This window comes from Festucalex cinctus, chromosome 21, assembly GCF_051991245.1.
Source record: "Festucalex cinctus isolate MCC-2025b chromosome 21, RoL_Fcin_1.0, whole genome shotgun sequence".
NCBI lineage: Eukaryota > Metazoa > Chordata > Actinopteri > Syngnathiformes > Syngnathidae > Festucalex > Festucalex cinctus.
Window position 1 is genome coordinate 8,250,887 of NC_135431.1, and position 24,349 is coordinate 8,275,235.

At 37.9% G+C, this 24,349-nt stretch overlaps 1 protein-coding gene across 2 annotated transcripts in view; it reads left to right on the top strand.

The window, feature by feature from the left end:
* Nucleotides 1-574: 574 nt before the first annotated feature.
* ism2b (isthmin 2b) overlaps nucleotides 575-24,349 on the top strand; it is a 99,404-nt gene continuing 75,629 nt past the window's right edge. Inside the window, exons 1-7 of one of the 2 annotated variants that reach the window (XM_077510919.1) lie at nucleotides 575-1,654; nucleotides 4,024-4,167; nucleotides 11,786-12,034; nucleotides 12,976-13,297; nucleotides 15,737-15,877; nucleotides 15,955-16,023; nucleotides 17,209-19,633. In XM_077510919.1, the coding sequence (XP_077367045.1) occupies nucleotides 4,057-4,167; nucleotides 11,786-12,034; nucleotides 12,976-13,297; nucleotides 15,737-15,877; nucleotides 15,955-16,023; nucleotides 17,209-17,726 (1,410 nt within the window). In that variant the 5' untranslated portion in view covers nucleotides 575-1,654; nucleotides 4,024-4,056 and the 3' untranslated portion in view covers nucleotides 17,727-19,633. The other variant, XR_013281254.1, reaches the window with a different exon arrangement.

The window sequence follows — 24,349 nt, forward strand, 5'->3', positions numbered from 1 at the left end:
TTGTGCGATAGTAACCGCGATGGATTTCTTCGGGATTTAAACACCTGGAGCAAAGTATGCCATTAGACATTACTTGTGCACTTAAAAAAAAAAAAAAAAGATGGTAGCAGTTGCTATGATGAACACAATAGCCAATTGTGATGTATGTAAATATTTTTCACAGTCAGTCACGCTTGCCTCTGGTAGCATCCCGGACCTCTAACGGATATCACAGGAGTAACATACAGTAAAGTGTGTTCTCCGTATGTAATATGTATATCGTCACTTGCAAAAAAATCACTTGAACTTCATCAGAGTGTACAATATTAGCTTCTTTCCCTGACCAAAGCAAACCTATATATATAGATATATATATTTTCTACATTTCTCTTTAAATGTAAAGCAAATGTTCCAAAAGAAAACAAAGATCCCGGGAAGAAAGACTACAGAATATTTTTTACTGCTTCTTTTCTAGAACTATTTTGCAGCCTTGTTTACATCTACACTCACAAACAGGAGTCAGTTGTTTTCTTGTCTTTTTTTTTTTTTTTTTTTTTTTTTTTTTTTTTTTTATTATCCCCCCCCCCCCCCCCCCCAACCCTCATTCATCCTCTTGATTGTACATTGGAGCTGTATGTATGACGATACGGCCCTCACACTTATCTGATATACAGCTTTTATTTATTGAAAACGTTTGTCTTGTCTTTCAGCGATCTGTTTTTTTTTTTTTTTTTGTGAGAAATGTAATTGTTATCTGAAAGGCAGCTTCACATGTATCCCCATGGGTGTGCATATTTTAAATAACTGTTTCAATTTGAGTTCAGTGCTCGCACTACTGACAGGCATTGTAAATGCACATATGATGTAGTCACTGAAATATGCAGGAATGTCGGATGTTTGTTTTTCTTAACTGTGATTGTTTTTTTTTTTTTTTGTTTTTTTTTTTGTTTTTAGAATGGCATTCCAATTCGATCCGCCTTGGCCGCACTGTTAAAAGTTGTCCGTGTACGCATGGGGTCATCCCCAAATATTCTGCTTGTGTGCGATTTACACAGGCCATTTTATTGTTTTGTGACCATTCCTGTTATATCAATCATGCTGATGATCTCACACGGGTTCAGACCTGTTTTTGTGTCACATCAATGCACCATTTGTTTACTAGAACAACTGGAAAACTCCTTGTGTTGTATGCTAGTCAGAAAATGGCATTTCCATCCATTGGCAGGATGTTCAATACTTATGGGGGAAATTTTCAAATGCATTTGTATGTCTTCCTCAGAGCCAGATTTCCGTCAGTCAAATACACGAACACAACTGCTTGCACCTCTTCAATATGTTCTACACATGTGAACTGACCTATTATGGAGATTAATAACACTTTCCTCGTCTGTTACTTACCCCACTGAAATTGCATTTGATTAGAATTTTAAACCATACGGAGCAGATTGTAAAGCCATGACGTTTGTTGATCATGCTGTTCTAAACAGATTAAATCGCTTCTTTTTATCAACTTTTGGAATAAGCTGTGCTGTATGTGCTCCGTTCAGAATGACACGACAAGCCTGAAAGGAAAAGGATGGATGAATTGCACAACACCTCTTCAAACACCACTAGGTGACAGTATCAGTCAGACAAACGGCAAACATCTTCCTGTGCCTTCTCCATTTGTCAAAGGGTGAGTAAGATGGAATTGATTTTTAGACATTGCTGTTGCACACTTTTTGTCCCTTACTGGTTCTGAGTGGATATGCTAACATTTTTTGTATTATTATAGATGAGGGTCATGTTTTTATTCACATCTCAGATTTTCTTAAAATGTTGAAGTTGGAAATGGAAGGGGCGGGGCGGAATTAACAAACACCTGCTCTAAACAACTTTATTGAAGAGATGTAGGCTAACAAACATTTGGCTAATACTGTTCGACTTGAAACTGCTACATCTTTGAAATAACATCACTAAAAGGAACAAGATTTGCTTCCAAGATTTTACGGATGCGTGGAACTGCCAATGTGGAGAAAATAATTTTGACATAGCGTTCGAAACGTATTGGTAAAACGTAGGCTAATGCTTAAAAAAAAAAAAAAAAAAAAAAAATCCCCTCCATATGACTATTACTTGTGCGTGTTATTTACGCTCATGATTTAATAATGCAGAAGCAACAATTATTTTCTATAAACAATGTTAACTTACTTAATTTTCAATGTTGGTGAGCTTCGTCCCATCCAGCTGTATGGGAAAATGTTTGTTTTCTTTAAACATTTAGCCCACGTTTTGCCATTACGTTCGACTTTACCAGTACGTTCGAACGACATTGCAGTCAAAATTGTTTACTCCACATTGGCAATTCCACACTTGCGTAAAATTTGAATTTAGCCTCACTCCAATCAATGCAATTAACCACGGAACCAAAAAGGAACAATCTGTCATAAATTGGCCATTTTTTTAAAGCTGTTCCTGGGAGGAGAAACAAAACCATTTTTCCTTGCAAAAAAAATTTTCTTCACCAGTGTTTAATTGTTGCTAGTTTAATTTCATTTTGCATACTTAAAAAAAGTTATACAGTAGCCATATGCAACTAATATATTAGTAGAAAATGTCATTTTTAGTAGGGGTGTGAATTGCCTAGTACCTGACGATTCGATCCGTATCACGATTCGATACCGATTAATCCCGATATTGATTTACAAGTGGATTGTTGCGGTTTTTTATTTTTTACTCAGATTTAGAAAATATCATTCAGTAAACTTATACATGTACACTGTAAGATTTGTATGAAAATTTATTATTTATTGATCTGAAACTTCAGTCTTATAACTGTAAGCCACTGCATTTAACAAACAGGTTGTAACATTTTTCATGTTTGAACAGCGTTGAAGTAAAATATTAAGGCTTAATGTTCCATTAATATAACATTCTTCCATGCTTAAGGTGTGAAAGTTAGACGTTTTGTTGAATATTTTTCCATCAAAAATGGATGTTAAAAAATCGATTCGGCTGCCTATTGAATCGATTCGAGAATTGCATGCTGTAGTATCGCGATATATTGCCGAATCGTTTTTTTTTTTTTTTAACACCCCTAATTTTTAGTACATGCTGCAGGCCACAGATTGCAAAAATGAGGATGCTTCAGTTTTCTCTTCTTTTAAAAAAAAAAAAAAAAAAAAAAGAAACGTTTTCTCTTCTTTAAATTTACACTGATATACACAATACTTTACCACCACCTAGTGACTGAAAGTGGAATTACACCCAAAATTAAAGCCCAAATCTAGTTAAAATGTAAAACAAAAATACACAAAATGACGGAACCGTGAACCCATAATCCGCGTTGGAGTGGGGCCAACGCAACCAATACAAGTTTCTGTCATCCTTTCAGTTCAGGTAGTAAAAACAATATCTGTTTGCAAATGTCGTTGTATTTAGTTACTCCCACCCAACAGACATGCATGCACACGCAGCTGTTTGTAATGAGCATCCCACCCCCACCTCCAACAGCTCCGGCCCAGTAAACTGCGTGCGTAAAAAAGGCACGTTTACCGACACCGGATGGCTGGGTGGCGCGCACATTCACTTCGAGCCGCGCGCGCCAGCCGACGAACTTCAACTATATAATGGATTCACGCATCAGACAGTTTGCGTAGACGATCTGCAAAGCACGAACTCCAGATGTCCGTGCATCGGAAGAAAACAGCCACCCACCCACGACGGAGTGACTCACGGTTTTTAAAGTAGTCGAATAAAGCGGTCGCCGGTGCGGACGGGGAGATTTATCCGCGGCTCCTTTTTTGCGCTCCTACTTAAAAGCCGTGCCAAAGCTGTGCGGTTTTATGGGGCAGAGAGGCGTTGAGCTGCAGCCGCCACACGCACATTGCACACGCAGCCGGTGACACATATGGAGAACACGCGTGCGCATCTTCATCAAGTGCCACACTTTTGGCTCGCCTGAAACTCCATTTATCTTCAAAGTTGTCAACTCGCCGAGTGTCACGCTTCCTCACAGAGGCCTCCAAAAACTTTTTTTTTTTTAAATTTATTTATTTTTTTGAGACATTTTTCACAAGAATCCCGTCCACGAAGAAGATGCGCCAGGAGATGGTGAGGAGATTTCAGATGCCGCTTGTCATGCTGTCCATGCTGCTGCTTAGCTTGGCCACCGGATTCCCAAGCAGACACAGAAATGCTGCTCACAAGGTATGCTTCAAAACAAACTTTCTGATGTACATATTTCTGCTAAGAAATTCCCAATTCATGTTGAATTAAACTAGTGCATTTTTAATTCTTTATGAGACTAATAAACAAATCTATCAGCTTGAAGATGTAATACCAAACATTTTAACCAACTTTGATTTGGAAAGATAAAAATGTCATGTCACAAAAATAAACTATTTATAAATCTATATAATTAATAAATACAGTCTTATACTGCAGAAGTATCCAAACTACGGACTGGGGGCCAATTGCGGCCCGCCGTCCATTTTCTAGTGGCCCTCAATGTGTGCGAAACATCTGACAACTAGTAAATTTGACTTACAGAACTTTTCATATATGCAGAGAAACTATTTAGCTACAACAAAAATAGTAACATTTCTCTATATTATGCTACACTATTTCAGAAAAATGTTTTCCTCACAGCAAAATAGGAGTGTTAAAATTCCAGAGGTAAATTTGTGGGAGTTGATTTTAACTTCTAAAGTTACATTTTAGCAGATTCTGAGTTAAATGCTGTTTCACAGTTAGATGAGTGTTATATTAACTTTAACTCTGCACCTTTCCAATTCGAGAGAGACGAATCAGCGCCACTTCCGTCCTCCTCATTGCTTATCACTGAGAAGCACTGACATGCAAACAAATGGAGTTTGGGCACATGAAGTCGTTTTCACTCACAGACTAGTGGCATGATTGAAATGCTCTCTTCTTCAGATGTGTTCTCAAATAGTTCTAGGGTCCAAGTTGATGATCTTCAATACAAAGAAGGAATGATGACATTCCACTGTTTTGTTGAAAAAAACAAAAAAAACAGATGTACTTTTGATCACATTGAAGTTATTTACAAAAGCAGTGAGATGTGGTGGCTGTATGGCTCGGTAGTCCGCATCGCTAATTTGGGATCAAACTTCTAAGGAGTCAAATTAACACCGTCTGAGAGTGAAAACAGATGTGTCTGAGAAGAGTTACTCGTCTACTCCTGTAGTGTTAATTTAACTCGCCTTAGTGAGTTAAAATGATTTTGCAAACCCCACAGAATATTATGTTCTATTGCTATAAAAACATGGAACACACAAGAAAGATTAGAGTCTCTGCTTCCACGTGTAAACACGTTTTTGGGAGGGAAGGACAAAGTATTGAAAAACTTTTTTACACGTTTTTGGGACTGTATAAGTTAAAATCGGTCATGTATGATTTTGACTGATTTTGAAAGCCCCACAGAATATTATGTTCTATTGCTATAAAAACATGGAACACACAAGAAAGATTAGAGTCTCTGCTTCCATTAGGGGGAAAAAAAAAGTGTATTTGTATCGGTTTCCGTTTTGCAGCAATTAGCATTAGAATACAGCTAAGTTTGGTCCTGACTTGAGATGTTCACATTCCTTGGTAAAAACAGTGACAAAAAGAGCTTGTCGCAACATGGCCCTGGCTGATTGCTTATTATACTCTGCTGCCACCTGCTGGCCGCAATAACCGCCATTGCTTTCAGCCACCTCTTCATGTCAGAAGCTGCATCAGAGCCTTGTGTATGATCTTGCATTAAAAAAAAACACAAAAACAAACAAACGTGTAAACACGTTTTTGGGAGGGAAGGACAAAGTATTGAAAAACGTTTTTACACGTTTTTGGGACTGTATAAGTTAAAATCGGTCATCTTATTACTGATTACTCTTGCTTTGAGTCTGACTGTGGACATCTGCTCATGGCAGGTGCGGATCTATTCGAGTAGGATACAGGGCTGTGAGAGAAATCCCAATCGTGTTTTTAAAAAAAAACAAACAAAAAAAAACTGCTAAAATAACTAATAAATAATAGTTGGATGAATCCATTGATTTCTCTATATGTGGCCCTCTAAGGAAAATGTTTGGACAAATGTCCATCCATTCATCCATCTAACTTTATTTTAAGCAATCCTGTATTTGTTCCACAATGAGCAAATTCTTAACAACAAAACGATAAAACGTATAAAATTAGCTCCACTGGGAGATTCCTTCACAGTCCACTTATTTCCTCAATGGTTCCACCTCTCTTACCTAATATAGTAAAGTTAGTCATGTGGCTCGACTATAACAAATACATCATTCTCTCTTGCACGCGTGCGCGCATGAATTTTTAGTGGCCCTTTAGAAAGTGTTTTTGTTGCGCGTGGAGATCTTCAGATCAAAGTGTGTTTGTGTCAGGGTTCAGTTGACGTTCCTTCTTGTGTGGCCTCCCATGGATGCTCCGTTGGCTCCCGGGGAAGAAGAAGAAGAACAAAAAAAAAAGGGCTGCAGTTGTACCTTGACTGTGAGCAACGGGGATTGTGTACGTAAGGAGAGATTAGTAGAGGAAAAAGGAGGAGGGCTAAACCAGTAACGATATGCTTATGTAACCAGAATAAGGCGACCCCTTGGAATCTGATTGTTTACGTTAGCCTTTTTTTGTGTTAATGTGGAATTTCCTGTTTTGGGGTTCCCCACCTACAAAACACAAGAGGAGTGGAATATTGAGATCTTTTTGCCCTTGTCTGTTTTCCCATCCTGACCTCCGCGACCTCACCCCGATTCTGCCATCCGTTTGTTTTCACTTTTTGCCCTCTCGCAAAAGATGGCGATCAAAGGGGGGGCGGCAGTTTATTGTTCTTCGGTAATGGTTTGGAAAGAGCAAAGTACAGAGGCCTTTGATATGTGCTTGCACATAAATCAGAGCTGCCTCGCTGCTCGACTTCTCCACAACCCTCAACTTGATCCCTCACCTCATCCCATCTTCATTTCCCGTCTCCGAGTTGATATCAACTTTATACGTTTTTAACTTTTGATATTAGCGGAAAACAAAGAAAATTACACGTTACGGATTTAAAACAATCTCATAATTTGCCTTTAAGTGAGCTAGCTTAATGCTAACACACATTGAGAAACCAATAGCATGTACGTGGCCTGCCGCGCTGTTCTCACACTTTAAGGAACAATTCATTGAAAATAGATGATTTTTCTGACATTTTTCATATTGATGTAGAATTCTTACAAAGAGAATTACACATTTTGGATTTAAAACAGCCTCATAGTTTGCCTTAAAGTGAGCTAGCTTAATGCTAGCACACGCTGAGAAACAAATAGCGTGTCTGTGGCACTGCCGCGCTGTTATCAATGCTCTTTATGGAACAAATAATCGAAACTACAGGATTTATCTGACATTTTTCATATTGATGTAGAATTCTTACAAAGAGAATTACACATTTTGGATTTAAAACAACCTCATAGTTTTCCTTTAAGTGAGCTAGCTTAATGCTAACACATTGAGAAACAAATAGCATGTACGTGGCCTGCCGCGCTGTTCTCACACTTTAAGGAACAAATAATTTAAACTATATGATTTTTCTGACATTTTTCATATTAATGCAGAATTCTTACAAAGAGAATTATACACTTTGAATTTAAAACAACCTCATAGTTTGCCTTTAAGTGAGCTAGCTTAATGCTAACACATTGAGAAACAAATAGCATGTATTTGGCGCTGTTATTAAACTTTAAGGGTGCAAATATTCAGATTTTTTTTTCATATTGATGCAGAACTCTTGGGCTCCTTGTTACGCTGCCACAATTTATTTATATTAACTGCTTGATGTGAATGCACACGCCAAAAGAATCTATCATTAGAAAGGAACATGTGATTCTTGCATTCAATGTTAAACTAATCAAAATCATTACTTTAACACCATAGTAAACAATCAACATGGTCTTTTTTTCAATCAAGTCTTTTTTTTTTTTTTTTTTTTTTTTTTTTTTTTTTTTTTTTTTTTTGCAAATGAAAAAAACAAACAAGAAAACAATACCTTTATGTTTTTATTAAAGAAAATAAAACATACTAAGGAATTGTCAAAATTAATGCGTTAATTTTGAGTTAATTTCAAGTTCCTTTAATGCCACAATTTTTTTTTAAACTTGTGATTAATACCCTTACTTAGAAAGCCTGTACTGGTGGAATTCCAGTCGCAATGCAGCAGACATGTCGACCTCAATATTTAGCAGTGATAAATGTAATATTAATAATGCCTATATTTGTGGAGACTGGGGTCAAGTTGTATTTTACAACTTTAAAAATGTGCAGGATTTCACAAGTTATCTACCTGTTAAATATTATTAGATAGCTCTTAATATGAAAAGAAAAATGCACTGATGTCTTAAAAATGCCAATTATGCCATCTAGTGGCAGAAAAATGACCTCAACACAAATCAATATCACACTCATTTTTACAGTACAGTGCATCTTTTTAATTTTTATGAATTGTTATGAAATTACTATATCAATGACTGAAAGATGCAGGCATATTTCTATTAGTTTAACATTTCCCCACACTTTTATGTCAACAAGGGTATGAAAACGTAGAAAATAAAAACTGTTGTACGTTTTAGAACCGATATAAAATTGCCAAAAAATGTCTCGACAAGATTAGTGTGAGTGTAAACGCTGTCTTGAGGCCAGGCGGAGGTCCGCCGACTGCATCCATACGGCGTTCCCGTTCAGCACGCCGCATGCCGTCAGCCTTTGAGCCTTTGATCAGAAACGGCGGAGGCGGAGGAGGGGAGCAGGATCACAGAAGACGAGGGGGAGGAAGAGGATGATATACAATGTAAAGGAACACAGGAACCAGATGTGTAGCAGGACGAGATGAGCAAGATGTGGAACACATAGCTAGCTAGCTAGCTAAACAGAACTGTGCATCTATTGACGTTTGTTCTCGTAATCTGTTGATGAGTTTATTTTCTTCACAATTCTTGTGGTTTAATTCGTTGAAAGAAGAATTTTTGTAAACAAGACTTTTGGCTTTCATGTCTGACTTGAGCCGTCATGTTGAGGCTGTTAAGTGCCTAACTAGCATTACCATTAGCATTAGCTAAAGTAATAACACAGCCACTTTGATTAGCAATTAAATTTGTAAATAATAAATAGTTCTTGGTGCCCTGCCATTGGCTGGCAACCAGTCCAGGGTGTACCCCGCCTACTGCCCAAAGCCAGCTGAGATAGGCTCCAGCAACCCCCGCAACCCTTGTGAGGAATAAGCGGTCAAGAAAATGGATGGATGGAAATAGTTCTTGGTGTGAATTTATTGTATATTTCATGGTCAGCGAAATTGTAGTGTCCCGGTTTTTAATTGTGAAAAACTGGTCACCCCGGTTAAGCAGCATCATCCACCCGTTTTTCATATCCATCTCAGGGAGCGGCCATTTTACCATATGCTTTGTCACATGCTGTTGACTCCTGACTCTGATTGGCCATAAATGAAGTTGGCTGTGAACTTTCCCACACCAGACACCCCTCTCGCATATCCGCTAATGCGCTCATTTGCGAAATTACCAACACCGGGTCTAACCTGCCTCCACCATGAATTATGCCATACAGCAGGGACCTATTTCAGTCATTTTGGGGGGTTGGGTGTGGGGGGTACAAGATTTTGAATATTAATGATTATGTTCAACTAAAATGTGAATTTATAAAAGTAGACTAGACTCGCCAAAACCAGGTCTGTGGCGACGCGGCTGTGTAAATTGATTTTGGTGGATTTGATCGAGGCGTAGGCAAATGTAGTTACAGCCACCACTTTGTTTTTGAGATGAGGCATTTATGTTAGAGAAAATATTCTGTGACTACTTGAGGCCGTGTAAATTAGAATAGAAGGTCAGTTTACCAAAGTGAAGAGAAAAAATGAACATTTGATGAGTTTGTAATTCTACCTTGCATGATCAGCATCGACCTTTCTGCCTATATTTGCGGCGAGCGCGGCTTCTCTTCATGTGTCATTGATCACGCTTGACAAGCTTCTTCACTAAACGGCCGTTTTTGTGTTTGACCCTGCACATAACTTCTTTATGGGACAATCACAGGCACTGAGTAGAAAGTACGCCCTGTTCTGGATGCCATAACTGTAAATCATCCGCCGTTTGGTCATTAATGCAGACATTTCCTCTGTTAGCCCCCTCCTCAGCTACCACCGGTCTATGTAGGCCATAAACTGGTGCAATCTTCAAATTCCACTCCCCTCACATGTTTAGGTCAGTTTAGCGTGCTGACAATGACACGGATCCAAATGAATGGGGGGGAAAGGATCGTTAGTGGCAATCGGTTTCCTCCAGTCCTGATTATTATTTACATTGGTTCTATTCTTGTCCGATCATTCTTCCAGGAAGGTTGAAATAAGTGGTGGATGTTCACGTCCACAAGCACGGGGGTCTCACGCCTCCCAGGCCCCCTCATTAAAGCTAAAAGAGGATCTTTCTGGCACAGACCCCTCTTTGTCCAAGGCCTGGATGCCATGACTGTTGTGGGAAAAAAATGAGAGTGCAACACACCAAGGCCGGTTAGTCACTTGGCAGCTGAGACGGATGCCTCGGGGGTCTCTTTTGAACACTCTGCAAAGACATTTTTCACATTTCTTCTGATAAAGAAATCATCCGGAATACTGACTCATATTCTTGTAATAGTGATGCCAACATTTTTGAACGCATTGTCATGGCCACTAAGAGAAGTTGAACAGATATTGTAGCATGTCTAATTAGAGCTGTCAAAATTAATCGATTAATCGACAAGTAATCAATTATCAAATTTATTGACAACTATTTTAATAATTGTGTAATCGTTTGGAGTTTGTTTTTTTTTATGTAAAATTGTCCAAATCCTCTGATTTCAGCATATCAACAGTAAAAAAGTAATCCAGATTGATTTTCCTTTTCAAGTCCGATATCGATTCATAAAACCATGAATCGATTATTTTCTATATATCTTTTCCCATAAATACAAAAAAAAAAGGAATTTTAAAAGCCCATTTTTTTGTATCTTATTGTTTTCTTGAAATTTACTGGTCACATGAATTTAAAATAGAACACGTCGATTGAGGAAATTAGAATTGGTACGCAGCCCTAATCAACAGTAATTGTTCACTTATTTTTATAAGTCATTCATGAAAGAAGACGGATTATCTTCTGTGTAAAATAAGACATTTGCAAACTTTGGAAAACAATGACCGAATTGGGAACATAGTACAACACCAATCCTCCTTTTTTTTTTTTCTTTTTTTTTTTTATCACTTTGGTTCATAAATTGGGTAAATAAAATATTAATTATATTATATAATTAATTATATTTTTATTATTTTTATTGTATTATTTTTATTATCCATGCATCCGCTTATTCCTCACAAGGGTAGCGGGGTATTTTTATTATATTAATAATACTAATAATAATAATTAATTATATTATATATTATATTAATAATTAATAATATATTAATAATATAATATAATAATTATTCGTAATTAATAATAATTATCATTTATTATAATATAATAAATAACACTTATTACATATTATATTAGATATTATATTGTAAATATATTATTTATTATTTATTAGAATATAATAAATAATAATTATTACATTTTATATTATATATCATATTAGAAAAATATTAAATCAGTACTATATAATTCACCAAGTTAAAATTAATCCAATTAGTCGATTAATCGATTCTAAAAATATTCGATAACGACAGCATTATGTCAAATGGAATAAATGGTTATACCCGGACTTTAAACGAATCACTACTGAAAGTGCTTTTCACACCCAGGGTCACGGCCACCCGGTTCTCAGCGGCGGGATCCAGTATGACCCCGACGTCTTGGAGAAGCAGAACCAGGTGCAAAGTGTGCCGGATCCCCACAGCCACCAGAGGAAGTGGAGCCACCCTCAGCACCGCTCTGTTGGAGTACTTCCTCAGCCCGAACCCGAGGAGGAGACCAAGCCCTTCATCCTGGATTTGAAGAACTTCCCGGACCTGGCTAATGCTGATTTGAACTCTCAGAACCCCAACATACAGGTGAGTTATGTTCATTCTCAACTTGATGGGTCAACATTTCATCGTCATTGCGCTATTTTTTTCTTTTCTTTTTTTACGTACGAGCGTATGTGCGTGCGTTAGCTTGCTATAGCTAACAAAATTGCACAAATCATTCATCATCCTTGCCTGTAAACTCGCACGCACCAAAAAAAATTGACTTCCCCTGACTTCACATCCGCACTGTAGCATCCAAGATGACTCACGGAGGTAATGAGAAGTAGTCGCTTGGAACAAATGCTCACATTTATTGGTAGTGCCTAAATGCTCACGTCTGGCTGGCTCGCGCGCATCCAAGGAGAGGGGAAGCCTGACGCCGTCGTCATCGGCGGCGTCATTACGCGCTTCGTTTCCTGTGACGACATCGGAAGAGGTGAAGCTAAACAGTCACCGATGCGCTCTTGATGACGTGCGGAGGCAAAACGACTGAAAGATCTCGAGGTCAGGGATAGGTCAAAGTCACCATAACACCATGTATACATTCTACAATACAATTTAAAGAGCAAGTCTTTACAGTAATATGTTATACACAACCGACCAACAACCAATCACAGATGTGGTCATGTGACATTCGTAAGCTGAGCCGCGATTGGTCGTTTCCTGAGGCCTGAGCAGCTGTGATGTCATTTTCAGTTGACGGCAAAATGGCCGACCCCTGAGATGGATAAAAACAGGTGGATGTTGCTGCTTAATTCTTGTTCCACAAACACAATTATTAACTCATTCACTGCCTTTGACGGAAAAAGACGTCAAATGACGCAATGCATTTTTGCTGGGCTGGCAGTGAATGTGTTAATCAAAATAACATGGATAGCATATTGTAAACACACTTTTGGGTGACTTGACTATCATTGTAGCAAATGTTTGACGACATTTTCATGATGACCGAGGTCTTCATACTGATCCATACTGTCTCAATGCAGGTCACCATTGAGGTGGTGGATGACCCTCAAATGGAGGCAGAGATGGACCTGGCCAAGGACAACGACTGGATACCGTCCTCTTCCTCCTCTCCCTCTTCCTCAGTGGAATGGCTGGGAGGAAAGAAGCTTTTCTGGCCTCTCTTCTGGAGTTACACCGACTCCGGCGAGGACAGCAACAGCCGCTCGAGCGTATACGAAACCGGGGAGGAAGAGGAGGAAGATTATTCTCTCTACGGCAGCGAGGAGCCCTCACTCAGCGGAGTGGGCGGGGATTGGGGAAGTTACTGGAACGAAGGCTGGGATCCAGTACAGACCTACTATGGTAAGTGTTTGCTTTCTCCACAGGGGTGTCAAATCCAAGTCCAAGAAACCGTGCCAGAGTTTGGCGCTTTCTGCACTTGGATTTGCCACCTCTGACTTTAACTCAAATAAGAAACATTTTGGAATTTGGCCTTTGGGACAAAGAGCGAGCGATAATGGGAATGTCCAAACGATGTAGAACAACAAAGTGGTTTTCGCAAGGCTGCATGACAAACAGTCCCCAGAGCAGCAAACAATGTCGGCGTGCGAGGCAGGACGAGCAGCCGACCATCCAAACATTGCGGCTTCTGGCCGCTTTGAAGTCGACACTGGTCGCGATGGTCGCCTTTTGAAGATGGCTCCGATGCGCTCGCTAATGGCAGCGTGAGGCGGCCACTGTTCTCGGAGACAAAACAGCCCTCTGCTTGTGGACAATTAGAGGGCACATTGGGAACGCAGACTGACAGGGGCCATTCCGATGGCCCTTTCATCCTTCCCCGGGTCCCCACGGGCTCCCCCAGCATCCCAACGGCCCTCAGCCTTTTGAGCCAGTTCAAGAATTTCCAAGGGGGGGCGGGCTTGCTGGGTTCCACATAACTTCTCCAGCTAGCTTTCCTCCTCTGTTTTGCCTGATCTGAAAATGTTGTGTCAGCTTGTACGCATACTGTACAAGGAAAAATTTGGATATCGTTAAAGGGGAAGTCAACAATATGTTAATGTGGTCCCACTCGTCTAAACACGGTACTCTGATTAATTTTGTGGAATATGATTTAAGCATAGGATGAACAGATGCGACAGTCCCGCATGGTGTCTTGTGTCAGCAGCATTTTTAACCCACTTTTACGCAGGGACTTGAACTCTTACTGTTAACTGTCCTTGCCATTTACTTTCACATTCACATTTACGCTCTCAGATCGCAAGCAAGTTCTGTCATACCAAAACTAGAACTACTTCCTGCTTCTGTGTTTAAGAACGATGGGAAGTGTAGTCTCAATAGCCTTTGTTGACAGTCAGACCCAACACAAGCTAATGCTAAATGGCACAGGTAGCTTCCAAGCTAGGTTTAGCATTAGCTAAAGTAACAACACAACCAGATTGACTAGCGATTACATTTGTTTTAAATAGTTCATGGTGAGAATTTATTGGGTATTTGTGTTCCAGTTTTTAATTGTGAAAATCTGATCACCCTAGTTAAGAACTCAACTCAACTTTATTTATAAAGCACTTTAAGAACAGGCATTGCTGTATACAAAGTGCTGTACATATATCAGCTTGTTTTTAACATTCACTGCCAGCCCAGCAAAAAATGTATCATTTGACGTATTTTTCCGTCAATGGCAGTGAATGAGTTATCCATCTTAGGGGGGGGGGGCGGCCATTTTGCCACATGCTGTCGACTGAAAATGACATCACGTTTGCTCAGTTTCAGAAAACAGGTGAGCCATGATTGGCCCTGAGCAACCGTGATGTCATTTTTCATCAACAGCAAGTGACAAAATGGCCGCCGCCTGAGATGGTGATTTTCACAATTAAAATGCTAAAAAATCAAATACTGTATACAATAAATTCTCACCAGCAAATTCAATCGCTAGTCAATCTGGTTGTGTTATTAATTTTGCTAATGCTAACTAGCTTGCTTGACAGTTAGCAGCTGTAAATGACAATGCATTCTAAGTGGGAGCACATAGAACATGTTATTGTCAAGAAACTTGAAAAGAAAGAGCCCATTTGATGTACTCGGCTTTGGCCCAACTCACAAATAGCAGAGAAAGTTTTGAAATTGTTGGCATCACGCTGAAGCAGGTACCCAAAAAACAAATTTTGCCTGTAAACATCTCCCTCGCTGTGACGACACACGCAACAATGCCCATTAAGTGGTCACTTCTAAAGACTTAGCGCTTATAAATCAAGGATGCCTGCCATCGCTTCTTCTGTAATTAAGACGCTCCTGAGACCTCGTTCCCGTACGGCCACATGGCGAGGTGGCGACGCCCACAAAGTCAAATTTGATGCGTGCTACACCCAAGCTGGTATTTCTGCACCCGCTTCGCCTTTAATCAAGAGTGGCTTGTTTTCAGTGTTATTAACGCCACAAGAAAACGTGGTGCAGACGTGGAGAGCCGCAGCGCAGCGTCTCTCTCTAATTTCACTTCGGGCCTCTCAAAAAGAATTTGGCTCAGTATGGGAAAGGTTAGATCAAGAGAAAATGGTCACTTCTATGGAATGACACAGCCTGGAAACTTTGAACACATTCTGGCTCAAAATGCTCAAGTGCATGTTAAGTTCACAAAATTCGAAAATGTTCGGGTTCATGATCCCCATAAATCCTTTTGAAGATTGTTGTTTTTCACTGCCAAGCTGCTCTCATCTTCGCTCCGTCAACATGTCAATTATATCGTAGCTCAAACCTCAAAAGCGGCCCGGCTACTGTTTGTCTGACTTTTCTGTTTTGCGACTCCAGCAGAGAAGGAGGCCGACGAGTGGACTCCGTGGTCGCCTTGTTCGGTCACGTGTGGACCCGGCGAGAGGAAGAGGACAAAGTCGTGCGGCTACTCTTGCACGCTGACCGAAGCCTCAAAGTGTGACCTGGAGCCTTGTCCTGGTGAGACGACACGACCGCAGAAAATGGCGCTCGGCACGGTGACGTTTCGGTATGTTCAAACTCGGCTCTCTTCGCAGGTGAAATCAACACTGTGGTCGAGCCTTTTCCTTTCGACATGGAGAATGGCACCGAGCCATTTGGAACAGGTCAGTTAGTGGACTCGAGAATTCCTGATAGGGAAATTTAACTTATGAAGAACTCAATCACAAGTATTCCTTAGAAGAAAAGCTCGCTACCTTCGAAATGTTTGTTTCTCCCAGTTAAAGTTCACTACAAATCGAACAACATAAAACAAAAGATAATTAAACATTATATTTTTGAACACCAAAATACACAACCGAACAAAAATGTACTTTTGTCTCACAAACGTCAGCTAGCTTGATTCATTTAAAGCGGGTTTGTTTTTTTTAGTTATTTTTTGTATTTTTAATTTTATTATTATTATTATTATTTATATTATTAGTAGTATTTTATTTATTTATTATTATGTGGTTTTTTTGCTTAGTTATATTTAGTATTAGTTTTATTTTTTTATATATGTCGTACTTGTGGAGTGCAAGATTAAAAAAAAAATATATATCACTGAGTAATGTGTAAAGTAAGCGACAATTTGTAAACAACTGTTCGACCTTCGTTCTTCTGTATGGCCGTATGGTCATACCAAAATTTAAAGTAAACCCAAATTTCATGTATGAAATTGACAAAGCTGAAAAAAAAGCCTTCTTCGCTGTAGTAATAGTTAGTTTCATAAATGTAAAATGTTATTTCAGTTATTTATCTTATGTGTTCTCGTTTATATTCTGACGTGAAAGTGGGAGTCAACCCTTTTTTTTTGACAATAATTTGTTCTATGCAGCCTCACAAGTCTAAATATGGTATTCCGGTTGATATTGTGTTAGTGGAATATGAGTTAAGCGGCAAAATCCAGCCGTTTATATCCATCTCAGGGGATGGCCATTTTGTCACTTGCTGTCGCCTGAAGATGACATCACAGTTGCTCAGGTCTCAGGTAACAACCAATCACAGCGCAGCTTCAGAAAACAGGTGAGCTGTGATTGGTGGTTCCCTGAGCGCAACTGTGATGTCATCTTCGGTCGACAGCAAGTGGCAAAATGGCCGCCCACTGAGATGGATAAAAGCAGCTGGATTTTGCTTCATAACTCAAATTCCACCAATGTAATATTAATCAGAATGGCATGTTTAGACTAGTGATGTCACATATAACATATTATTGTCAAGATATGTTTAAGATTGACTTCCACTTTAACCAAATTCTTTTTTCAACTTTAGTGGTGCACGTGTTCATGCGATGTCGTCCTTTTTTGCTGCAGATGTGGACAGCTGTGAAAAGTGGTTGAACTGCAAGAGTGACTTCCTCCAGAGGTACCTCCGCCAGGTGTTCCTGGAGCTGCCCAGCTGCCCTTGCGCCTTCCCCTCCGAAGCGGCCTACACGGTGGTCAGCGTCTACGACGAGCCCCGCGGCCGGACGTTCCGATGGCGCGACGCCAGCGGCCCCGCCGAGCGCCTCGACATCTACAAGCCGTCGGCCCGCGGCTGCATCCGCTCGGCGCTCTCCGGCGACTCGTCCACGCTGGCGGCGCAGCACTGTTGCTACGACGACCGCGGCCGGCTCATCACGAGGGGGAAAGGCGCCGGAATGCCCAACCTGATCAGCACCGAGTTCTCGCCGGAGCTGCACTTCAAAGTGGACGTGCTGCCCTGGATCCTGTGCAAGGGGGACTGGAGCCGCTTCCACGCCGTGCGGCCGCCGAACAACGGGCTGAAGTGTGCGGAGAACCCACATGAGGATGTCTTCATGAACGAATTGGAGGAAGCCAGGGAGTACTGACGAACTGCAGCCAAATTGACTCCCTACCTTTTAAAAGTCATGTACTGTTTGTCCCAAGCATGCGGAAGCCATTTTTATCATGCAGTACCAAGAGAACACCGTCCACAATCTCCTCACAGGCTCCACTGAAGGAAGCGAATGGCACAAATGGCAAAAAAAAAACCAACTAATTGGAGCGCCATGTATTCAGTTTCGTATATGCTACACTCTTAAAGTGAAAGTCAACGTTAAACATTTCTTGACAATAATGTGACCTCACTAGTCTAAACATGACATTTTGATTAATATTACATTTGTGGAATATCATCTCAGGGGGGTGTCCATTTTGCCACTCTCTGTCGACTGAAGATGACATCACAGTTGCTCAGGTGATGACTAATCACCTGTTTTTGTTTTTTTTACCTGAGACTTGAGCCACTGTGATGTCATCTTCAGTCGACAGCAGGTGGCAAAATGGCCGCCCCCTGAGATGGATAAAAACTGAATTTTGCTTCATAACTCATATCTCACAAATGTAATATTAATCAGGCTAGTGAGGTCACATATAACATACTATAGTGAAGGTGTTTTTTTTTTTTGTTTTTTTTTGGTGGACTTCCCCTTTAACTCATTTACTTATTTTCACTGAAGCAACCACACAGAATATATTTTGCAAGGCCCACAGAATATTGTGTTCTATTGCTGTAAAAACATGGAACCCACCAAAAGAAAGATTAGAGTCTGTTCTTTCATCAGGGAAAAAAAAAAGTATATTTGTATCTGTTTCCGGCTTGCAGCAATTAGCATCAAAATATAGCTAAGTTTTGTCATTATTCACAAACCTGTTGAAAACACTGGGGAAAAAAAGCTTGTTGCAACATGGCTGATCTCTAATACTCTTCTGCCACCTGCTGGCCGGTTTTTGTAATAACTACCATTGCTTGAAGTGACCTCTTCAGGTCCAAAGCTACATCAAAGCCTTGCGCTAGCATTAACAAAAAAACAAAAAAAACAAAAACCGTATAAATACGTTTTTGGGACCATGGCAATATTTAAAATAGAACGTGTTTATACGTTTTTGGGAGCAAATGAGTTAAAACTGATGGGTCAATTTAACCCATTTAGTCTTTGATTTTTTTAAATTGAGACATTTTGTCAAAGTGCTCAATTTATTTTTACGAGTCAGGAGAAAACCACCAGGTGGGTGCCAAAGAGTTGAAAAGCCGTGTTTGGTGCCTGCGTACATCCAACCTCCTTCGTCTTTATGGTGCACGTGTACGAACCGAAGCGCCCGTGCTTTTTATCATGTTTTTGTCTCTACCATGTTCTCAGGGGGACTCCAAAAGTAACTGCCATGGAAACGATATCGTCCATTTACCTCAACAGTCGGGCTGGATACGAAGCAGGCGGTATCAGGTCATCCAGATGAACAGATGAAGCTTTTCGTTCGGATGTGATCAGACAAGAATTGACGTTCCTGTTCCTGCTCCCACACTCAGTTTCTATCTGATCTACTTGTATGGATGCTGGCTCCAAATCTCCCCTTTTTTTTTTTTTTTTTTTTTTTCTTCAGGAACTGATTTGAATGGAAGGCACTTTATTTAAGGTATGTACTGTATATAGAAATGCAAAAGATTTATTGATGAACAAATGATGGCCCGATCAAGTGTTAACATGGACAACAAAAGCATGATTTTTTTTTTTTTGTGGTTTCTGAATCTAGTTTCTTGTACAGTATTTATTGTCTGATTGCTCTCGTTATTTTTCTTTTTTTTTTTTAAGCTTTCAAACATGGTGCACTTGTTGGACTTGACACGAAGGCACCACATAAAAAAAAAAAAAAGTGAATAACTGACATTGTTTCATCTTGTTTGTGTTGTACTGCAATCGTGCTGAAGAAATATATATATAAAAAGATATTGCATTCATGATGCTTTTTGTGCCGTTTGTTTGCACACATGAATGCTGGAGTTCAAGAAAGTGGAACAGTCTCGTCAGGCGAGGGTGGGGGGGGGGCGTCTGCGCTTAATGATCTGTGACCCTGTGATTTGCATGTTTGCTGTCTCCCTTGATGAGAACTAATGGGGCTGTTTGCCTTATATACGTTTGAAAAAATAACTCGGCAAAGTCGTTGTACTCGCCAAGTGAAACCTGGAGAGCAGCTGAACACAAAATAACTCGTAAATATTCATAATATGTCATCATTTTTTAAAAAACTTCATTGTTGTCAAAGTTCATTGGCCCAGCCGCAAAAAAAATTGTTCACGACGGTCATGTTGTGCTTTGCTGAGGATTAAAAACCGTTGAGATTTAATGTTTCAAGCCAGGTCACGCTAATGGAAAGCTTTGGTAGACATCAGCTTGCACAACAATGGTGTAGGCATAAGGCAACATTCCCCAGGGGCCCCAAGCAAGATGGGATTGGGTGCCCCGGCGGAACATTCGTACTGCGTCATTTTGAAACGACATATCTGTTTCTTCATTAAACAATAACTAATAATTATTAATTGTTCTTCAACCGATTGACTTGTTTTATTTGAGTTTGTTTAGCTAGAGCAAGAAACCTAAGTGAGGCAGAAAACAGGAATATGAAGGGCTCCGTACTAAGGCATTTTTTATTTTTTTTTGTTAATAAAAAAACGACCATGTATAGTAAGGCGTTTTTGTTTTTTTAAATGACGATGTATAGTAAGGCATTTTTTTTTTTTTAATCAAATAAAGAAACGCCTTACTATACATGGTCGTTTTTTTTAATCAAATAAAAAACGCCTTACTATACATGGTCGTTTTTTTAATCAAATAAAAAACGCCTTACTATACATGGTCAGTTTTTTTTAACAAATTAAAAAACGCCTTACCATACATAGTCGTTTTTTTTTTTTTTTTAACAAATTAAAAAACGCCTTACTATACATGGTCTTTTTTTTTTTTAACAAAATAAAACACGTCTTACTATGCATGGTCGTTTTTTTTAATCAAATAAAAAACGCCTTACTATACATGGTCGTTTTTTTTAACAAAATAAAACACGCCTGACTATACATGGTCATTTTTTTAGGGGAAAAGAAATGCCTTACTATACATGGTCGTTTTTTTTTAACAAAATGAAAAACGCCTTACTATACATGGTCGTTTTTTTTTTAACAAATTAAAAAACGCCATACTATACATGGTCGTTTTTTTAAATCAAATAAAAAACGCCTTACTATACATGGTCGTTTTTTTTTTTTTTTAAATTAAACGCCTTACTATACATGGTCGTTTTTTTTTTTTTTTACAAATTAAAAAACGCCTTACTATACATGGTCGTTTTTTAAAAAAAATAAAAAACACCTTACTATACATGATCGTTTTTTTAGGGGAAAAAAATGCCTTACTATACATGGTCATTTTTTTTAATCAAATAGAAAACGCCTTACTATGTATGGTCGTTTTTTTAATCAAATAAAAAACGCCTTACTATACATGGTCGGTTTTTAAAAATAAAAAAAAAATGCCTTACTATACATGGTCATTTTTTTTAATCAAATAGAAAACGCCTTACTATGTATGGTCGTTTTTTTAATCAAATAAAAAACGCCTTACTATACATGGTCGTTTTTAAAAAAAAAATAAAAAACGCCTTACGATACATGGTCGTTTTTTTTAATCAAATAAAAAACGCCTTACTATGCATGGTCGTTTTTAAAAATAAAAATAAAAAACGCCTTACTATACATGGTCGTTTTTTTTTATCAAATAAAAAACACCTTACTATACATGATCGTTTTTTTAGGGGAAAAAAATGCCTTACTATACATGGTCATTTTTTTTAATCAAATAGAAAACGCCTTACTATGTATGGTCGTTTTTTTAATCAAATAAAAAACGCCTTACTATACATGGTCGGTTTTTTTAATCAAATAAAAAACGGCTTACTATACATGGTCGTTTTTTTTAATCAAATAGAAAACGCATTACTATGCATGGTCGTTTTTTTAATCCAATAAAAAACGCCTTACTATACATGGTCGTTTTTTTAGGGGGGAAAAAAAAGCCTTACTATATATACATGGTCGTTTTTTTTAACAAATTAAAAAACGCCTTACTATACATGGTCGTTTTTTTTTTATCAAATTAAAAACGCCTTACTATACATGGTCGTTTTTTTTTAACAAATGAAAAACGCCTTACTATACATGGTCGTTTTTTAAAAAAAATAAAAAACGCCTTACTATACATGGTCGTTTTTTTAGGGGAAAAAAAATGCCTTACTATACATGGTCGTTTTTTTTTTAACAAAATAAAAAAATGCCTAACTATACATGGTCGTTTTTTTTTTTAACAAAATAAAAAAACGCCTTACTATACATGGTCGTTTTTTTTTTACAAAATAAAAAAACGCCTTACAATACATGGTCGTTTTTTTTTAACAAAATAAAAAAATGCCTTACTATACATGGTCGTTTTTTTTTATCAAATAGAAAACGCCTTACTATACATGGTCGTTTTTAAAAAAAAATAAAAAAACGCCTTACGATACATGGTCGTTTTTTTTAATCAAATAAAAAACGCCTTACTATGCATGGTCGGTTTTTAAAAATAAAAAAAAAATGCCTTACTATACATGGTCATTTTTTTTAATCAAATAGAAAACGCCTTACTATGTATGGTCGTTTTTTTAATCAAATAAAAAATGACTTTCTATACATGGTCGGTTTTTAAAAATAAAAAAAAAATGCCTTACTATACATGGTCATTTATTTTAATCAAATAGAAAACGCCTTACTATGTATGGTCGTTTTTTTAATCAAATAAAAAAGCCTTACTATACATGGTCGTTTTTAAAAAAAAATAAAAAACGCCTTACGATACATGGTCGTTTTTTTTAATCAAATAAAAAACGCCTTACTATGCATGGTCGTTTTTAAAAAAAAATAAAAAACGCCTTACGATACATGGTCGTTTTTTTTAATCAAATAAAAAACGCCTTACTATGCATGGTCGTTTTAAAAAAAATAATAAAAAACGCCTTACTATACATGGTCGTTTTTTTTTATCAAATAAAAAACACCTTACTATACATGATCGTTTTTTTAGGGGAAAAAAATGCCTTACTATACATGGTCATTTTTTTTAATCAAATAGAAAACGCCTTACTATGCATGGTCGGTTTTTAAAAATAAAAAAAAAATGCCTTACTATGCATGGTCGTTTTTTTTAATCAAATAAAAAACGGCTTACTATACATGGTCGTTTTTTTTAATCAAATAGAAAACGCATTACTATGCATGGTCGTTTTTTTAATCCAATAAAAAACGCCTTACTATACATGGTCGTTTTTTCAGGGGGGAAAAAAAAGCCTTACTATATATACATGGTCGTTTTTTTTAACAAATTAAAAAACGCCTTACTATACATGGTCTTTTTTTTAACAAAATGAAACACGTCTTACTATGCATGGTCGTTTTTTTAATCAAATAAAAAACGCCTGACTATACGTGGTCATTTTTTTAGGGGGAAAAAAATGCCTTACTATATATACATGGTCGTTTTTTTTAACAAATTAAAAAACGCCTTACTATACATGGTCGTTTTTTTTTTATCAAATTAAAAACGCCTTACTATACATGGTCGTTTTTTTTTAACAAATGAAAAACGCCTTACTATACATGGTCGTTTTTTTTTAACAAATTAAAAAACGCCTTACTATACATGGTCGTTTTTTTTAGGGGGAAAAAAATGCCTTACTATACATTGTCGTTTTTTTTCAACAGAATAAAAAACGCCTTACTATACATGGTCATTTTTTTAACAAAATAAAAAACGCCTTACTATACATGGTCGTTTTTTTAATCAAATAAAAAACGCCTTACTATACATGGTAATTTTTTTCACAAAATATAAAATGCCTTACTATACATGGTCGTTTTTTTAATTAAATAAAAAGGCGTTTTTTATTTTGTAAAAAAAAACGACCATGTATAGTAAGGCGTTTTTTAGTTTATAAAAAAAAAAACGACCATGTATAGTAAGGCGTTTTTTTTTCCCCCTAAAAAAACGTCCATGTATAGTAAGGCGTTTTTTTTCCCCCCTAAAAAAACGACCATGTATAGTAAGGCGTTTTTTCCCCCCTAAAAAAACGACCATGTATAGTAAGGCGTTTTTTATTTTGTAAAAAAAAAACGACCATGTATAGTAAGGCATGTTTTTCCCCCTAAAAAAACGACCATGTATAGTAAGGCGTTTTTTTTCTCCCTAAAAAAACGACCATGCATAGTAAGGCGTTTTTTATTTTGTAACAAAAACGACCATGTATAGTAAGGCGTTTTTTCCCCCCTAAAAAAACGACCATGTATAGTAAGGAGTTTTTTATTTTGTAAAAAAAACGACCATGTATAATAAGGCGTTTTTTTTTCCCCCTAAAAAAACGACCATGTATAGTAAGGCGTTTTTTTTCCTCCTAAAAAAACGAACATGTATAGGAAGGCGTTTTTTTTTCCCCCCTAAAAAAACGACCATGTATAGTAAGGCGTTTTTTTTTTCCCCTAAAAAAAACGCCCATGTATAGTAAGGCGTTTTTTTCCCCCCTAAAAAAACGAACATGTATAGGAAGGCGTTTTTTTTTCCCCCTAAAAAAACGACCATGTATAGTAAGCCGTTTT